Source organism: Seriola aureovittata, chromosome 2, assembly GCF_021018895.1.
Source record: "Seriola aureovittata isolate HTS-2021-v1 ecotype China chromosome 2, ASM2101889v1, whole genome shotgun sequence".
NCBI lineage: Eukaryota > Metazoa > Chordata > Actinopteri > Carangiformes > Carangidae > Seriola > Seriola aureovittata.
The window spans coordinates 9,722,153-9,737,746 of record NC_079365.1 but is presented as its reverse complement, the minus strand read 5'-3'; the positions used below and the strand labels follow the sequence as shown (position 1 = coordinate 9,737,746).

The following is a 15,594-nucleotide window of genomic DNA, read 5'->3' as shown; positions in this document are numbered from 1 at the left end:
AAATAACAGATTCAAGTCATTAAATTAACAAATTGCCCAGTAATATTAAAACCTATTTTTTCAAGAATGTTGTTGCACACAAGATTATGAGAATATCTCAAACGCAATAAGACTTGAAAACTGCATGGGAAAGGCTTTATCTGATGCCGTAATCCTAAATTATTGGGCTAAAACATAAAACCAATGCACGCCTGGCCTCTTTAGACTGGGCCCTGGCCAACAATTGTCTTTGACTAAGAGCTCTTGGATTTATTTCACAGATCAGACTGCAGTACACAAAACTCAGTAGCCCCCATTTCCTCTCTTTTGCATCTGTTTTGACCACAGTGACCCATTACACATCCTCCTTCTGACCCTGTTGACCGTTAAGTCAGGGGAAACTCAGGGGCAGCTGATGACAAGAGGAACAAACAATGTGGGTCAGTGACCAGGCCAGACATCACCTCCTTCAATTAGAGGTGGATATTTTTAGGTGCAGAGCTGATTTCTTTCTCAGGAAATGACTGACAGTGTGACGTGTGTTCCGTTGACTCAGTTGATCTGCCAGCTTAAGCGTTGTGACACAAGACTGTTTGGTGCAGGTGATTGGTCGAAGCAAAGTGACTCCAAGATACGTTGTTGATGACACATGATACCTGTCAATGTTAGGCAGGTGGCTACATTGCTCTTATTGCTATCTTCAAGTTTGTTCTCCCTAGCACACACTCAAGAGAAGCAAACCAACTGAAATCATGTCGCAAGTGCAGCCGCTGTGGTTCGATTATTTATTTATTTGTTCTTCGAGAGCAAGATTATAAGGTAGCTACTGGCAAAGAAAGGATTGTTCAAAACACAGATTATAAAAAAACACATGAGCTGAATATCTAAACTGCATTAGTTAGTGACAAGCTAATTTTGCTGCTTTGTATTGGTAGATCGTGAGTGTCAGTTATGTTAACATGCTTGTAAAATGTAGGCAGTGGTGAAAGACACATTCAGATCATTTATTTAACTAAAAATAGAAATACTAAAATGTATTAAAAGTAAAAGTCATTATGCATTCTTATTACTTTCATATTAATGTGAATGTATCGGTTGAGGTGGGAATAATTACTTTACAGACTGTCAGGTACATTCATTTATAACAATGCATCATATCTTATCAATCATATTATTATTAAACATTAATCTGTGAAGTAACCAGTTATTAAAGCTTTCAGATAAACGTAGAGCAGTAAAAAGTACAATATTGTTGTGACTCAAGCAGCATGAAATACTCATGTTAAGAGCAGGTATCATAAATATCTACTTAAACTGCTAGCAAGTGCATTTGACTTAGTATTTACCTGTGCTTCAGTCTGATATTATTTATTTGAAGCTTTAACCCTCTACAGCATCTATTTTAACTTGAGGTGTTTTTAAAATGCAAAAACATCTCTGCAATCTTTGCCGTTGCTTACTGAGACTTGATTTGCTTGGACCTGCACAGATTGTTTCTAAACCCATGACCGAGACCAGCAGATCAACGTTTATCCTGATTTTATGATCGTACCGATATCTTCCCATCTCTCTGTCTATAAAAACTAGACTGCAAAATTGCTATGAGATTCATTCAATAGTGATATGACCTAAATGTAAACATATGTTCTAAAATGTAGTCCAGGTATTAACATCCAATCTTTCTCACACAAACATTTCAACAACACTAAACGATTCACAGATGAATAAGTGAATTGGTGCAAAAAGCACATTAATATATGACTGGGGGTGAATGGTTAAACACTGATTGAAGACCCTTCAAGAGCAACACTCAAGAGGCCTGACTGATCTATAAGGCACATGAACGATTGGCAATTATGTTGCACCACTGTACCATTAGTCTTCATTGAGGAGGAAGCTGTAATGAGCATCAGGTTGTCGTGTGTTGAAACACGCAGTGCATGACAACAATGCATGATTGCATCCGAGTTGTCTGACACATGACATTACTGCACCTCTGTGTTTTACGTTACATTTAAAGTCAATAAATGCAGACAAATGTTAAAATCTCAAGCACTTTATTAGGTTTGAACAGTATCTTGCTTAGAAAGGCCATTTGGCATTATATAATTATATATAATTTTATCATATATATAATTATATATACATATATTCAAATGTTGAATAACAAAACGCTAGAAACAAACATTGGCAAATTAAAAAATAGGATTTGCTTAAGACAATTATACCAAATTAAAGATGGCCAAAACAAAACATCTCTAATACATTTCAAAATGGTCCCAATACAGTTCAATATACATCTTTTTTTTTAAAAAAAAAAGAAAAAAAAAAAAGAAAGAAGGGGGAAGAAAATAAAATAAGCAAGGCAGCAGACAGGAATGAAATATAAATAACCTTACATTATGTACAAAAGGGAGTGGGCAGTGACCACTGGGAAAGAATGGTTCAAGGACAAAGTGAAAGAGGGAAAGGAAGCGATAAGAGGACAGCAGTGAGTGGAGCTGGATAGGAGACATAGAGGACATATAAAGGTGGAGAGAAGAAGGGAGTTCTTCCGTGGTCTCCCTCTCTACAAATGGAGACATATTAATTCTCCAGGGCATTCAAAATGCTCCACTGGGGCAAAGCTCCAAGAATAAAAGAGATGTGAAACAGGGAACACTGGTGTCCCTCAATGATAATGCATAAACAATGCAACTGTTTTTGTTGTGGGAAAAACTTTATGAATTTTTGTTCAACATTCGGGTACCCACAATTGATTATTTGTCATGGATCCCGCGTTCAACTGATATGGAATGAGATGAAGCCATTAAATCAAGATGGAAATTAATTAATAAGTGACCTCAATCTGTAATATCAAGGAATTTAGGTATATACGACTTCAGGGAATGTGAGAGGAAGGACGACTGACCCAGTCTTGTTTTGGCCCTATTGATTCCTCAAAGAGGTTTGTCACTGGTCTGCAGGTGAGGGTTGGGAAGTACATGCAAGTTGGGAAAATCCAAAGGACAGCCTTGAGCACGGTGATGGCTCCACCACATATTGTAGGTAAAGTTGAGAAAATTCATTTCTTTTGAAAACCTGTTAGTGAGGCACTTTTTTTTTCTTTTTCTCTTTTTTTTTTTTTAGTTCACTGTAATCGCACAATAGTGGGTCTCAAAGGTTGGCACAGTGTAATGTTTTGTTGTCAAACTGCAGAAAGACAGTTATCACGTGATCCAAACACACACAATAAACCCATGTAATTTAAGCACAGATAGAACAGCCGAACAAAACAGAAACCCTTGCTCCACTAATTCAAGATCCAGTAAGTGACAAACTAAATAAATGATGAACAAAATGGCACCTAACTAATAGTGCGGGCACTTGTGATGCTTTGGAATGAAACAAGACCTGAAATGAAGATGATGATGCACAAACAGACAAAAATTTCAGTGACTGGTCAATTGTAATATCTGCTACTGTCCCTGCGGGGCCTTACAGAAGGCTTAACCGGGGGCTTTGAGACCTGAAAGAGCTTCAAGAGTTCAAATATAGTTCCCATATTCCAATATCAAGGCCAAATCATCTTTCTGACCTTATCTCTCATTTGGTTCTGTACATTTAAGGGCTTTGCTTTTGGTGCAAATAGTGCATGAGTGTTCAAATGATCCGCATTGACGCAACCTCGCTGCCTAAAAATTCAGCGTGTACTTTTAATGACGTCCGTTATCAATAAATCAAAATTTGATTGTGCTCCTTCCTTTAATTAAAGAAACAGGAGTGTTAGTGTAATTTAGTCTGTTTGTGTGTGAGTGTGATGTAAATCATGTACAAGTATGTATGAGTTTTGCTCAGTTAAAACCCACATTACAAAAAAAAAAAAAGACTGAAATAGCTTTAAAACTCCTAAAAGAAATATATTTTTTAATATCATGGCATTAAAATCTGGGTATCTGATATCTGAATACCCCTCCGGTGTGAGTTAAAACCACTTGACCGTGGGTCAGCTTTGGAGGTGAACTCAAGCTCAATTTGTTCAATTTATAAATTTAAACAATCCTGGCATCAGTCATTTCCTGAGCTGACCGAGTTGAAATTAGGACTGACCTGAAGCCCCGCGTTTAACTGACATCATTCATCTTTCATTACAATCATAAAGGGCATGGCCTCAATTGTGACCTCATCTTAACAAAAACACTGTAGTTCAAGCCTGAGTGTCCTCACAAGACAGCTGTTTAAAAAAAAAAAAAAAAAAAGAAATCATTGCAAACATCGCATGGCACACCTCCACTATTAAAAGTAACAATGCATCCATCCTTGAGGAATATGTTAGCAACAGCATTTGAATAAAAGGAAACATTCTTCGGCATCAGTGTTCACGATGGGAAACGGAAGCAAATCATTCTTTAAAACAGTGACAGTACAGCGCCGTGATGTGAGGCTGACAAAAAAAAGAAAAAAAAAAAAGAAATGACAGTTAATTCAGACAGACTCAAAGGAAGCCAGAAAAGAAATGTATCAAAACAGTCTACAAGAAATACTGACGTGCGTCTGTAAACAAGAAAAAGAAATATGCTGGGTATATAACATTTGTTGATTTGTATGATGCAATAATGGCATTACTTGTGATTGTTGTTTTGAGATTTGGCTTTTCAACATGATCAAAATTGCTGCCGATACTGTAACTGAGCTTAAAGTCAAATCTAAATCATTTCAAAGGTTGACCAATTCTCCCAACCCCTTATATTTCTTTACTGTACGGGGCAGAAAATAATCTAGATTTTCTACTTTCCCAAATTCCTGTTATAGTCCAGGAATGTGTTGGTTGGTGATCCTTGGACAGTAAAATAGCTTTCTTGTACTGAATGGCCGAACATGGTTGGTAGAGTCCCTCAGACTCCAGAGCTGCAAAACAAAGTGAGTGAAGGACTTTGGCACTCAGTGGATAGAGGACAGTAATGTGAAAATACACCGTGTCCTCTCTGCCAGCTTATGCTCCAACTCAAACAAACACATACAGACGCTCAAAAAGAATGAATGCTCCTGGTTTGAAGTGTGTGTGTTCATGTGTATGTGCATGTGTGTCAACCTGAGACTTTGAGCTACGTCACAGAGATTCTGATCTCCAATTGTTATCACTTGTACATGGATTGAAAAAAGTTTTTTCCAAGTTGATGCACCCAATTCTGTGTGAGAAAAATGGCTCTGACTGTGTGTGTGTGTGTGTGTGTGTGTGTGTGTGTGTGTGTGTGTGTGTGTGTGTGTATATATGTGTATTAATGTCTGGGAGTGAAAACAATCCAGGTTTTGTCTGTAAATGTAGAAACTCCTGGATTCTGCTACCGCACACATCGCTACAGCTTGGCTCAGGCAAGGCCAAAAATGTCCTTAGTCTCTGCCTCTGTCCCTATAGAGTTAAAAAAAAAAAAAAAAAAAAAATCCAAACATCATTACCTTGACTCTGGATTTTTTTTAACATTAGCCTCAAAAGCATTAGATTCATATTCATATATATTTATATATTTATATATATACCAATAAAATACATTACAGGTGCCACCCGAAAATGCAGCCAAACTCAAAACTGTGTCTGAAACCAAAGTAATAAGATGCAACACAGTAAGTATATATACATATGGGGGAGAGATGAGAAGGAAATAGGGTTGAAGGGCTGTATTAACAAGACCAATATTACAAAATATTCAAGAAGGCATCTCCGTTATTTTCTCTGTCCGACTGCACTGCCCTGTCCTCCGGGCCGAGATGTCTGTTCCCTTTTCCTTTCGGGCAGTTCATCCCATCCACAGATCAAGTTGTGATGAGTCCTTTTTATTTATTTTCTTAATCCACCAGATGGGAATATGCAAGTTTCTGCATGGTAATGTATGTGTGTGTAGGATCTGGTGCGTGCTTGTATCAAGTGTATGCTGACATCCACCTATCAATCCATCCATGGCGGGTCCCTACTTGAAGTTGGCGTAGTCAGAAAAGGCATCGATATACTCCTGGACCACTTTGTAGCAGAACTCGTACTGTTCCTGGAGGAGGGCGGGATGGGAGAAACAGCCGCATCAGCTGGGAAACTAAACAAGTAACACTAAGATCACACTATAATCACCTGACGTCTGTGATTCTATAGCATCTTGACATGTGACCTCTTCTATAATGGCTCACAGTGTATGGTTATACGTGACATAAAGCAGAGTACAATCATACAGCTGTAGCTTGAGCACTGATGGGCAACGAAAGTTCCCAAAACTTTGTTTTGCATTTAGTACCCACACTTAGAAGTCCCCAGGCGCATACAAAGCTCTACACAAAATTCAACTTCCATTTGGACTTCATTTCTACCTCCACAATAAAATGAAACTAATGTATTAAATTAATAGTTCAACATGTTGGGTAACACGCTTATTGTCCTTCCTGCTGAGAGTTTGATGGAAAGATTAATACCACTCTCATGTCTGTGTGGTAATGGGTGATACACAGTAATATGCAGCTGGAGGCAGCAGCGGGTTATCTTAGCTTCGCATAAAGACTAGAAACAGGGGGGAAAGCTAGCCTGGCTCTGTCCAGAGATTTAAAAGAAAATCTGCCTAGCAACAACTTCAGGTGGGTTAGGTGGGTTATGTGCCAGACTATTACTTAGTAAGGACCAATAATCTCTGCTGGTTGCCTGGCAACTGGTCTCAGCCAAGAAATAGCCTAGTACATAACCCATCTTAACACAGTGAATTGTTGTTACAATAAGGTTTTTTGTATGGAAAAGACATAACATTTTAATTTGTGAGCTTTAGCTGGTAGGTGGATTTTGTTACCTTTTGACAGAACCAGCTGTTTCCCTGTTTCCAGTCTTTATGTTAACCTAAGATAAAATAACTGAATGCTGTCTTCAGTCCATATTTACCGTATGGACAAGAGAGTGGTATCAACAAGCTTATTTCTCAAGATGTTGAACTATTACTTTCACCCTGCAAATATTCTCGTAGGCTTTGGAATCAAGTGTGTCCATCTGTTGTTTGCACAGTTAATAACTGTTTAATGACACAAATCTTATTTTCAAACTGCTGCCAAAATCCCATCAGTTGCTCCTTGGCTACAGCTCAGTTTGACTACCAATATTAATGGAAATACCTAAGTTGCTCAGATACCCTGTTCTGACAGACACACTACCAGCAGGTGGATTTAAATTCTTGTTAGTGGTAATAAATCAAGCTGCTTGTTTTTTAATTCACTTTTAACCAGCTGTTGCTTAAAGATTAAAAAAAAAAAAACCCAACAGGTGGAGTTTTAAAAAAAGATCGTCCTCTGTCACAAATTCTTAACAGCAAATCTGAAGGAAGCAAATATCTCACTTTCCCATTACATCCCTTTAAAGATTAACCAGTTAAGTAGTTTTTGATCATTTTAACAAAGTTATATGTACAAATTTAAGCCTTTACCAGTGTCTGCACCATGTGGGGTCTCTGCAGTCTGAGGCTCTTGACAGTCTGGAAGACATCCAGGATGCCCTCTGCCTTCACCCTTTCCAGCACTGTACTCAACGCACAGAAAGTCCCTGTCCGGCCAGCGCCAGCACTGTAAACACACACACACACGGGCAGAAATATAAATCTCAGTACACACAGTGCAGAAATAACGTACACACAAGAGGTTTTGTTCTGGGTGTACATTTGAGAGAAGAGGCATAGAAACAGTCCGACAGGGAGCAGTTAAAATGTCACAAGGAAAAAGAGAACAATTCTTCTGAGATGTTTTTTCCTGTGATTTAACAGCTGCAACAATGTCCCACACACACACACACACACACAAACACACAAACACACACACACACACCAGCAAGCACACGTAACTTCCAGAGCATTTTCATGATGTGCAACAATAATACAAAGAAATATCAATAATTATCTTTTTGAGGAGTGTTTTATTTCCCTTTTTATCTTACACTTGTCAGTCAGGTTCAAACAGCCACATACTTAGTGAAGGCTTGTGTGTGTGTGTGTGTGTGTGTGTGTGTGTGTGTGTGTGTGTGTGTGTGTGTCTCACCTGCAGTGTACAGTGATGGGGTGGTTGCCAGACTGCTGCTGTTGTTTCTGCACCGCAGCGATTATATTGATCATGCCTTTCCCATCAGTGGGGATACCCACCTCTGGCCAGCCGTGGAAATGGAACTGACGCACCGCTCGAGCCTTGTTCTCCTGGACGGACGGAGGACAGCAAAAATAAGACATTAGGGGATGTTTTCCTGGTAGTAATGCAAAGATTGTTGTTGGTATAATCTGGGTTTTAACCTCCAGTGTGTTTGTGTGTGGAGTGTCTGCTTGTTTCCCTGTGTCCTCTCTTACCCTGTTGTTGGTGACCAGGAGGTCACGCACTGTGTAGCTCTCACTCTCCTCCTCCCTTTTAATCTCGATGGAGATGTCCCCGTAGACCACCACTCCATCACTGGGCCAATACTGAGCACACTTTTCCTGCAGCACACAAGATAGAAGCGGTCAATTAACAACATCTTTGGATTCTGAACATTTTAATCTAAATCTCTAGAGAGTGATTTTTATTGTTTGTATGCAACTTGTTCATTTTTCCAGATGTCCAAGTAGTAATTAACAGGGCTAAATCATATGCAAAAAAAGAAAAAGAATATGATTTGTAGGCCTGGGTATCTCTGTGGCACCACAATGCTTCATTTATGATATGTTGTGACTCATTTTTACCTTTATCAAAACATTTTCCATATTGCAATTTCAATAATATTTTGATTAATTGTTCATCCCTAGAAACTTAGCACAATTCATTAATCATCAATTACATAAACAAAGAAGAAAACGGATACCAAACCCACCATGTTTGTTGGAAATAACTGGATTCAAATTCTGGCCATTAAATCTGATTTCGTGTTATGACTGAGCTTCAACAATTACTTTCATTCTTTGTTGTATATCAAACCATCTGGACTGCTAATAATTTTTAGATCTTATTAAAGATCTGCAATGGAGATATGTTAGAAAACCACTAAAGATCAGGTCATTTTGTTGAAATGAATAACATGTTATACAAGACTGGTGGCACTTTGAGCAAACAATCTAATATCAATATTCTATTTTAGCCAGATATTGACCTGATATCTAATACGAGTGGTGCACACACACACACACACACACAGACACACACACACACACACACACACACACACACACACCTGGCCTCTCTCCTCCAGCTCAGTGAGCATGACTATGGAGCAGCTTCTCCACTCCCAGATCATCCTCCAGAAGTCCTCTATGGTGTGCTGCAGGGGGCCCTGGCTCGCCATGTACGAGTCCTTCTGGCGGTAGCCCTGTGTGGGAAGGAGGGAGGATATTTGTTACAAAATAAACAGTAAGAGGAACTACTATAACACCTGATCGATTACTTGCATTAATGAATTGAAATGATCCATTCTAATCCAGGTGCTTTTACACTCACATCAATGAAAGAGGCATTGACGTAGTCAGTGTTCTCCTCTCCTCGTTTGACGGGAATGATCACTCTGTTGAACTCATCTGTCGGGAGCAGAAACATTAATCTTGGTTGGGGAATAGCTTGAACAGTGGACATAAGGACTTTATATCTGCATTTTCATCATGTGCATTAAGGCGTTCATCACTGGGTGCAGGTACAACACTGTATAATATCCTCACATCTACAACTTCTTCACTCACATGGAATGATCTGTAGGACTCTGTTCTTCTTCATGTTGGCGGGCAGGTTGCCTGTTCTCATCTTGTCATTCTGGATCTTGATGGATGTCAATTTCTACAAGTTATGTGATTCAAATATTAACATGTATACTTCAGTGATACATCTTACTGCAATGAAACTGTTAGATGCTCAGGTATGACGACTGAGGGGTCACAGAGAATAACTGCCACTTTGGAAGAATATGACACAAACAGACCTTGAATTCAGCCTCCAGGCCACTGCAGCCAGCTCCAGGTGAGGGGGTGTAGAGTTTGGCCAGGTGGGACTCCAGAGAGGTCACCTCTAGCTCTGTGTCTCCGTAAAGGTAGTGCTCTAACAACGCCTGGAAGATGAACACATACTGCATCTGTGGGAGAGAGAGAGAAAGTTGGAGGATAAGTGGAAGTTAAAAAAAAACCATTGCACTGAAAACACTGCATCATGGGAGAGACTGAGCTCATGTGAACAGAAATTGTGATGCATTTTCCGTTGTGTGCCAACGCTGGACTTACATCAGTCTGGACCATCTGACAGCGCTGGGCTCTGATCCTGGTGACGAAGCCAAACACATCCACCTTCCTCTCAGCGATCATCATGTCCAACATGGCATCGATCACAATGAATGTACCTGTCCTCCCCACACCCGCACTGATGGACAGAAACATGATTCGTGAGTTGTGTGGTATTCAGAAAACAAAAATAGGCAAAAATCAGAAAGCCTTGAACCACTTACCTACAATGGACCACAATGGGCCCGGCATACTGGGGGTTGCAGGTCTTGACTTTCTTGAGGAACTTCAACATGCCAATAGGGGTAAAGGGCACCCCAAAATCTGGCCAGCTGGTGAAGTGGAACTGGGTGACGAGCCTCTGAGGCTTCTTCCCAGACACATCTCCCACCTGAGACACAAACAAAACCAGGTCATAGACTGAGCCACAAGGGTTTCCATTTATGTCACTGACACTAAAATGATAGCATCTCTAAAATCCAAAAATAATCCACGTTTTTTGTGTACCCAGATACTCCTCTAAAGATCTTTGGAGATACACACTACAAACTACATCAGTGTTTTGCAGAATGTAGCCAGCAGTGCTGCATGATAGGAGGTATACTACTACTACTATGAAAAATGGGAGGGTCAAAATGGGTATGGTTCATATTGATTTCTCTTTATAAAGACATTAGATGTTAACCGCGTGCTTAGAGAAAAAAATTGTAACACAATAAAACAAATTTAGCATGATAGCTGTATTAATAAGAGGTTTACAGTACCTGCTGGATGCAAAACTTGCGGATGGTGTAGTCCACCAGAACCATTGTGTCTTCTACAGATACTCGGATGTTCCCGTATGTCCAGCAGCCCTGGTCCGGCCAGTACTGCGCACACTTACACTGAAAAACAGAGAGTGATTTAACACTGAGCACACTCACAAAAAAATGCAAATGAGGTTGTCCAAATTAACAATAACCTAACTATGCTACATCTTTGACGGACTGAGTATAGTGAGAACCAAAAACTGATTAAAGGTAAAATCAGGATTTGAAGGCCCTCACATAAGGGTTCACATTGGGGTTTAAAAAGTGCAACTAACTTTACAGATGAAAAATTTACTTTGCAAATAAAGACACATTAAACATAAAACCAGTGATGTGATTTGTTCCCTTGTGCTTTTAAAAAGGTTTATCCAGTCCCCATCTCAACTGTGTATGTATATTATTAAACACAAGTGATCTTATTAACCAGCATACAAACACAAACATCAACATTATCCCTACCTCTTTTCTCTCCTTCAGATTGGTCACCATGACAATGGTAGCTGTGTTCTGCTCCCAGATCATTCGCCAGAAGTCATTTACTGTTTCCTCCTTTGGCCCTGAGATCACAAAATCAAGAGAACATCTGTTGAGCTACTAATCAAGTAGTCTGTTTATAAAATGAACAGCACAGCACAGTACTCTCTGCTCCAATGCAGGCGCAAAACTTACCTTGAGCTGCAATAAACTTATTCTTCTCTTGGTAACCCTGCAAAAGAGAGGCCAAAAAAGATGTTAGAATGAGGCAAAATAAGAGTCCCCCATATTTGGAGCAGAATTGTTTCTTCTCTGGAAAAAGTGCTGGACTTATACAAACATTTATAAAGGAGGCGTTGATGAAGTCAGAGTCAGGGACTCCCTCCAGAGATGAGAGATGCACCCTGGAGTGATCATCTGAGGGAGAGAGAGAGAGAGAGAGAGAGGGAGAGAGAGAGGGAGAGAAAGAGAGAGGGAGAGAGCAGGAGACATGGAGAGAAAAAGCAAATGAAGAGCTGAAGCAGCACAGTCCAAACCAAAAATACACTGATTTCTGAGTTGTTAATGCCCATCACAGTCACAGTGTCAGGGTTCTGTTTTCACTCACATGGCAGGATGTTGACATATCTGTTCTTTTCTTTATTCTCCTCCTTGGAGGCAGCGTCACATGATGCCTGTATGGGGCAGACTGGCAGCGCCTAAGCACAGAAATAAAAAACATACATTTAGATACCAGGAAGGAGAACAGTCAGACACGTATCAATCTCAAATCTCTCCGTGGAACCCTGCACATCATTTACTTAATTACATTGGTTGGACATACATACTGTGCATGATCCTTTTGTATCTGGTAGCTTAATTGCTACTGTAACAATAAATTTACTCACGATCAACATCGTGCCTATAATCCTATTTTGATGGTTACTTCCCTCCCTATAACAAAGCACTTCTTTAGGCTACAGGGAAATGGGTTGGAGGGGAATCTCAGGCTCAGTGTATTATCAGAGGGTGTGTGCTTGAGTGTGCCATACATTAAACTCCTCCCTGAAGAGTTTGTTGTCATCAGCCATGCGACGGTTCATTTCTTCCTCTAGCTTGTCAACAGGAAGGGGCGGGTACTTCCTGTTTGTGCTGGGTGAACGGGCCAATAGTGGGACACTCTGGAGTTCTGTGCCGGCCGGCGAGCAGGAAGGGAGTAGGCGGGGGTGAGTGGAGGAGGGAAGGAACAGGAGGGGTGAGGCAGGTGGAGATAAAGACATGTGAGACGGGGTACGAACATAGGACTGGAACTGTCTTACATCAAGTTAACACTGACTTCATCATTCGCTGTCTTTTCTAAACATGCCCACCAGAGGGTGATGTGACTCAACACTGTAACATGAAAAGCCAACTGCAGCCCTGCTGGTTAGGTAATCTCAGTGAACAAAAGCCTTCTGCCAACAGTCAACCAGTGAAATGTTATCGGTTAGGGGAGCAAGATCAATCAAGTCTTATCAGAAAAAACTCAGAGTAACAAGTTTGGTCAAACTGGCTGTACATATTTGCTGATACGATCCAAAACAAATAAATGAGTGTTCAGTGAGTATGCAGTCATTATCTGCTGACAAATACAAAAAGCGCACACACACACACGTGCGCGCGCGCACACACACACACACACACACACACACACACACACACACACACACACACACACACACACACACACACACACACACACACACACACACACACACACACACACACAGAGAGAGACAGACAGACAAACAGACAGACTAATGCACATTTGGCTATTTTACCTGTATCATCCGATCTGCCGTTGGTCAGTCTAAAGGAGTTTGAATGGCTTCCTGCCTGCTTGTACTTCTTAAACCTGTCAATCAACAAAGATCAAAGTGGATATGAATGCACAGATACACACACACACACACACACACACACTGCTTTAGTCTCATAGCAGAATGCCAATCAGTCGCTGCCAAGGTAACGGCAGCACCTTAGGCCATTCACCACAGGTCTCTGGCTGGTCTTGTATAAAGAACATCAACAGCATATCACCAACCTGAGCATGTAGAGGATGATGATGATGAAGATGATGACCAGCAGGGAGGACAGGGCCACCATCACTGCTATGATTGGCATTTCATCAGACGGGGGCTCGTCTACATCAGAAAGAAAAGGGTGGATAAATGATTTGCACCATGCATATGATTAAGAAAAAAATGATAAAAAATGTGTCTCAATAACTGAGGTGTGTCAGTGTTTTAGTTTGATGCCGATGCCAAATTCCATTGCCATTACCAATTTTCTTCTCATATAACACTGGTCCACATAAGCTTGGGGTGTTTTATGTTAAATGTGGATTTTTCAGTATTTTATTAGCTTACAAATTGGACACATGATATCAAGAAATTATAAATCATTATAATATTGTGATACTAAACATGGAAGAGGGATTTTACCAGCACTCTAAGACTGAAGGATTTGAAAGTGTTAGATGAGAATTTTGATACCACTCTTTTATCTGTAACATAAATATGAAACTACAGTCAGCAGCCAGTTAGCTTAGCTTAGCACAATGACTAGAAGCACAGAGGAAACAGATAGACTAGCTCAGTCAAACAGTGACATTTCATTTGTACAAAAACTGAAGTCACCAAAAGGATAGACTGTTTGGCCAAGGAATTTCTGAACAAATTAAATAAATGGTATAAAACGTGTGAATCAGTGAGCTTTAGAGATGATGGTATGCGAATTTTGTCGATATTCAAAATAATTCCTGTTGCTATTTTTCTGTTGATAGACTAATCATTTCAGCCATACCCAAAATTTTTCTTCTAAAAGCTATTCTTTTAAATAAGTAAGCATTGCACATTCATTTTCTGTTGATCAAGCGATCAATCTACTTATTGTTTCACCTAGGATTTAATGAATACTGATATACTGATATACTGAGATATCTAGTGGCTGTGTAATGTCCCAAAAAAGCAGTTAACATTTACAGACTTTTAGCTTGTTAACATGTCTGAATGTTGGTAAAACAATAAGCCAAGGTCATAAGGTGACCTCAGCCTCTTTCAACACCAGCCTGTATCTTTCCTTTCCATAATGGTTGTCCATGTTAATATTTCAGTGGCTTTCAGAGGAAAAAAAAACACAGACACAAATGGAGAGCGCAACAGGCTGTCCTTTGGAGTGAACAGATAAATCACAGTTTAACAGAGGGGGTCGACCCTCGGCTTCTATATCTGGTTATACCCAGGATGACAGTAGCCAGAGAATGATGGTATTAAATACTTAAACATTTCGACTTTTTGCTATGAATTCTACATGAATTATTCAGAGTGTAAATGTTTCAATGCGTGTCTGTCTATGTTCATAAACCAGATGAATGTGGAGCTACTGTCATGCTACTGGCTGGTGAAATAGGATTGTGTTCACAAAGGCTTAACTTTTCAAATTAGACATTACATGGGCAAAGTTATCTATTCATTCTGATGCATCCTGTAGAATACAATGGCTGACCAATTTGTATGTGTTTCCACCCTGTGCATGAGTTACTGGTTGAAGGCAATCCTATAGTCTTCCCCGTGACCTTTCACTGCCGCCGTTAGCACAAAAGACATGAGATTTGAACAACAACAGGAGTTTGGTGTACAAAAAAAAAAACAAAAAACAACAACAAAAAAAAAAAGAACGGCTGCCGTTTGTGTGCTGATGACTGGTCTGTAAGACACATTAGACCACAACAAAAGAAGAGATTTTTTCTAGAAACCTGCATGGTGGTGGTGACAATGCAATGACAAAATCAGCTGTTCCATGGATCGACTCAAAATTCAAGAAATCTCTGAATGTCACAGTCAAAAATATGCTACAAAGAATGCATCGTTTAACTTTATGCTCTATATGCGCTTTCTGGGGGGAGGCAGTTTGGAACACCGCCCAGTTATGTTGCATTTTCATGCCCATTTCCCAGCACTTTTCAGTGTTCTCCCTCGGACAAGGTGTACATTGAACAGAGCAGAAGCACAACAAGCTGAGGGTTATCATGTGGAACTGACACAGGCTTGACGCATCTAATGCCATCTAGAACTGCGCACAGCTCGCCACACAAGGCCCACAGA

The 15,594-nt window shown here is 40.0% G+C and overlaps 1 protein-coding gene across 1 annotated transcript in view; it reads right to left on the bottom strand.

Moving 5' to 3' along the window:
- Positions 1–2,019: 2,019 nt before the first annotated feature.
- Positions 2,020–15,594, bottom strand: part of ptpra (protein tyrosine phosphatase receptor type A) — a 29,421-nt gene continuing 15,846 nt past the window's right edge. Inside the window, exons 6-23 of the mRNA XM_056399664.1 lie at positions 13,533–13,632; positions 13,270–13,343; positions 12,502–12,638; positions 12,078–12,168; positions 11,811–11,887; positions 11,666–11,702; positions 11,456–11,553; positions 10,952–11,071; positions 10,412–10,578; positions 10,191–10,326; positions 9,896–10,045; positions 9,660–9,753; positions 9,424–9,500; positions 9,161–9,295; positions 8,307–8,432; positions 8,008–8,159; positions 7,404–7,539; positions 2,020–5,999 (exon numbers count right to left, since the gene is read on the bottom strand). Coding sequence (XP_056255639.1) covers positions 5,925–5,999; positions 7,404–7,539; positions 8,008–8,159; positions 8,307–8,432; positions 9,161–9,295; positions 9,424–9,500; positions 9,660–9,753; positions 9,896–10,045; positions 10,191–10,326; positions 10,412–10,578; positions 10,952–11,071; positions 11,456–11,553; positions 11,666–11,702; positions 11,811–11,887; positions 12,078–12,168; positions 12,502–12,638; positions 13,270–13,343; positions 13,533–13,632 — 1,982 coding nt within the window. The 3' untranslated portion in view covers positions 2,020–5,924. The remainder of the gene's footprint in view (positions 6,000–7,403; positions 7,540–8,007; positions 8,160–8,306; positions 8,433–9,160; positions 9,296–9,423; positions 9,501–9,659; positions 9,754–9,895; positions 10,046–10,190; positions 10,327–10,411; positions 10,579–10,951; positions 11,072–11,455; positions 11,554–11,665; positions 11,703–11,810; positions 11,888–12,077; positions 12,169–12,501; positions 12,639–13,269; positions 13,344–13,532; positions 13,633–15,594) is intronic.